This window comes from Alosa pseudoharengus, unplaced genomic scaffold (genome assembly GCF_046254945.1).
Source record: "Alosa pseudoharengus isolate Yale_2024_CS ecotype anadromous, Long Island Sound unplaced genomic scaffold, YU_APseudo_1.1 YU_APseudo_1.1_scf_24, whole genome shotgun sequence".
Taxonomy (NCBI): domain Eukaryota; kingdom Metazoa; phylum Chordata; class Actinopteri; order Clupeiformes; family Clupeidae; genus Alosa; species Alosa pseudoharengus.
Window position 1 is genome coordinate 14,900,899 of NW_027468689.1, and position 2,500 is coordinate 14,903,398.

The 2,500-nt window shown below is 54.5% G+C and overlaps 1 protein-coding gene across 1 annotated transcript in view; it reads left to right on the forward strand.

The window, feature by feature from the left end:
- klf7a (Kruppel like factor 7a) overlaps positions 1-2,500 on the forward strand; it is a 34,765-nt gene that overhangs the window by 21,649 nt on the left and 10,616 nt on the right. Inside the window, exon 2 of the mRNA XM_076303225.1 lies at positions 1,698-2,397. Coding sequence (XP_076159340.1) covers positions 1,698-2,397 — 700 coding nt within the window. The remainder of the gene's footprint in view (positions 1-1,697; positions 2,398-2,500) is intronic.

Below are 2,500 nucleotides of genomic sequence, written 5' to 3' on the forward strand. Positions count from 1 at the left end.
ACTCCTTTTGCAAAGCGCTGACATTCTTTTGCTGTAAAGGAAGAAAAAAAAATGCAAGCAAGAAATGGGGGGGGGGGGGGGGGAACTGAAAGGCAAACTCCCATTGCCTAGCAACAGACGCTTGCATTGGTATGAGGTGTGAACCACGGATGCAAATAAAAGGTGGGAGTTTGTCTTGAAAGGAATTGCTCTCATCTCATAATGAAACTATTTATGTCAGCCACCATTTTGTGAAATGGACAAATCCCCTAATGAAATCAAATTTCGATGTGGTGTGAGGTGTGTGTGTGTGTGTGTCTGTGAGTGTGTGTGTGTGTATGGAGGGAGACAGGAGTGTGGAATAGGAAGATGAAAGATGTTTTTTTTCTCTCTCTTCGCGGCCCAGTTCAGCAGTCAAAATCATTTAGCAGGCGACAACACCACGACAACGATGCCAGCCACACTCACGTTCACGCGAAGCATGAAAGGACACAAACGCTCTGTGGCGCCGTTTAGTCTGCCCGTCTCCAGGCAGAAGACGACGGTATAGGCTCCCTCTCCAGGTGTTCAGCTCCGTCCGATTTGAATTAAGGAGGAACGTAAGGAGTTTGGGTAAGGGTGGAGGGGGGCGGGAACTGGTGGTGGTGATGGAGATAGGGGGACCATTCGAAAAGAAATGACCCGACACTGATGGCTTTATAGCCCAGCCTGATCCATATCGCCGCACAATAAGGAGCTATTTCCCGCCATAAAGGGCGGAGCGGCGTGAAATCCAGGCCAGCACAGAACGCAGCCACCAGCTCCGGTGGGTCCCCTAGTCTATCCACAGTCATCTATCACCACCTAAGCATCCATCTCTGAAGACCTGCCCAAGCAGGTAATAAGGAATAGAGACGTTCTGTCTGCTCGCAGTCAAGGGCCGTGGTTAGCAGAAACAGAGGAGGAGGAGGAGAGAGAGGAAAATAAACGACACGTGGCGAATGAATCGAGGTGCCACAGATACATATTTGTAGCCCGACGTGAGGTGGTGCTAGTTAGCGCACCCGCAGCGAGCCCAGCGACGGCATTCTGTAAATAATATCTAACTAGGTCAGGGGAATTAGGAACAGGTGGACTAAAAGCAGGTGACTGAAGCTGATGAATGCTTTTTTAAGGAGACTCGCTCACCTTCCCAAATCCCGAACAGAAATTTACATAAATATGTGCTGAAGAATGACCTGATTAAGGGGAATGAAAATGGATGGTGTTGGTCGGATTTGGGGATTTGAGATTTATCTCCTTCACCGGTGAAATCCTCCCACAGTATGTGCTCTGCAGATGCACCGGTGGCAAGGGGACTAGCCCGCTGACATTTAGTCATTTTGCATTTCGTTTTTATCTTAAGCAACTTCAATTACTGGAGAAGAGTTCTTTACATAAGCTCTCGGGCCTTCCTTGGTCTTCAATTTTGGCATCGGAAGTGGCAAGTTTTAATCACTGGTTGTGAAGTTACTAGTTTGTTTCACGTGTCAATCCAACTGCAGGTTTTTTCAAGTAATTTGTTGGATATTTGACAAGCCACTGAACTCAGGAATATGTGTATCCAACCAGACAAACTTTTGAGCTGTGTAGCTCTTGTTGACTTGTTGAGTAGACAAGCCCCTGATGCCTAACTGTGATGCCAAGCGGTGAGTGGATCTCCCATCTAACCTGTTCGTCGCCTGTTTTCTCTTGGTCAGACTTGCCTGGAGCTGGAGCGCTACCTGCAGACGGAACCCAAACGTCTCTCGGAGCTCTTTGACGAGGAGCTGGACAGCCTGCTCACCCCGTCCTTTTCTAAGTCCGACAGCGAGGAGGAGCTCACTGACCCGCTGCTGCCCGGTCTGGCCGAGCCGCCCAGCCCCCCTCCGCCGCTTCTCAGCCCGCCTCGGGAGCGGGAGCACCCATCGCCACCGTCCGGCACCCAGAGCCCGGACCCTCGGGCGGCGGCGGCGGCAGTGGCGGCGGGGGCCAGTTCCGGTTCCGGAGGGGTCAACGCGGCGCAGCTGAGCGCCGTCACCTCGCTGACGCCGCCCTCCTCCCCGGAGCTGGGCCGTCACCTGGTCAAGCCGGCGGCCGCGCAGACCCTCAGCGCCTCGGCGGACGGCACGCTCACGCTCAAGCTGGTGGCGCGCAAAGTGGGCCTCAGCGCCGCCAAGCTGGTGGCTGCCCACGCGCTGCCTCTGGCCCACGCCCGGCTGGGGTCCGGCGGCGGCGGCGGCGGTGGTGGCGATGACGGGGGCGAGGCAGGCGCCTGCCCGGGGTCCGGAGGTGGAACGGCCACTGGAGGAGGGGAGGTCCCCGAGAACAAGAAGAGGGTGCACCGCTGCCAGTTCAACGGCTGCCGGAAGGTTTACACCAAGAGCTCCCATCTGAAGGCGCACCAAAGGACACACACAGGTAAGGGTGTTGGACATCGGGCATAACATAGTACCCACACACACACACACACACACACACACACACACACACACACACACACACACACACACATACTGTACAG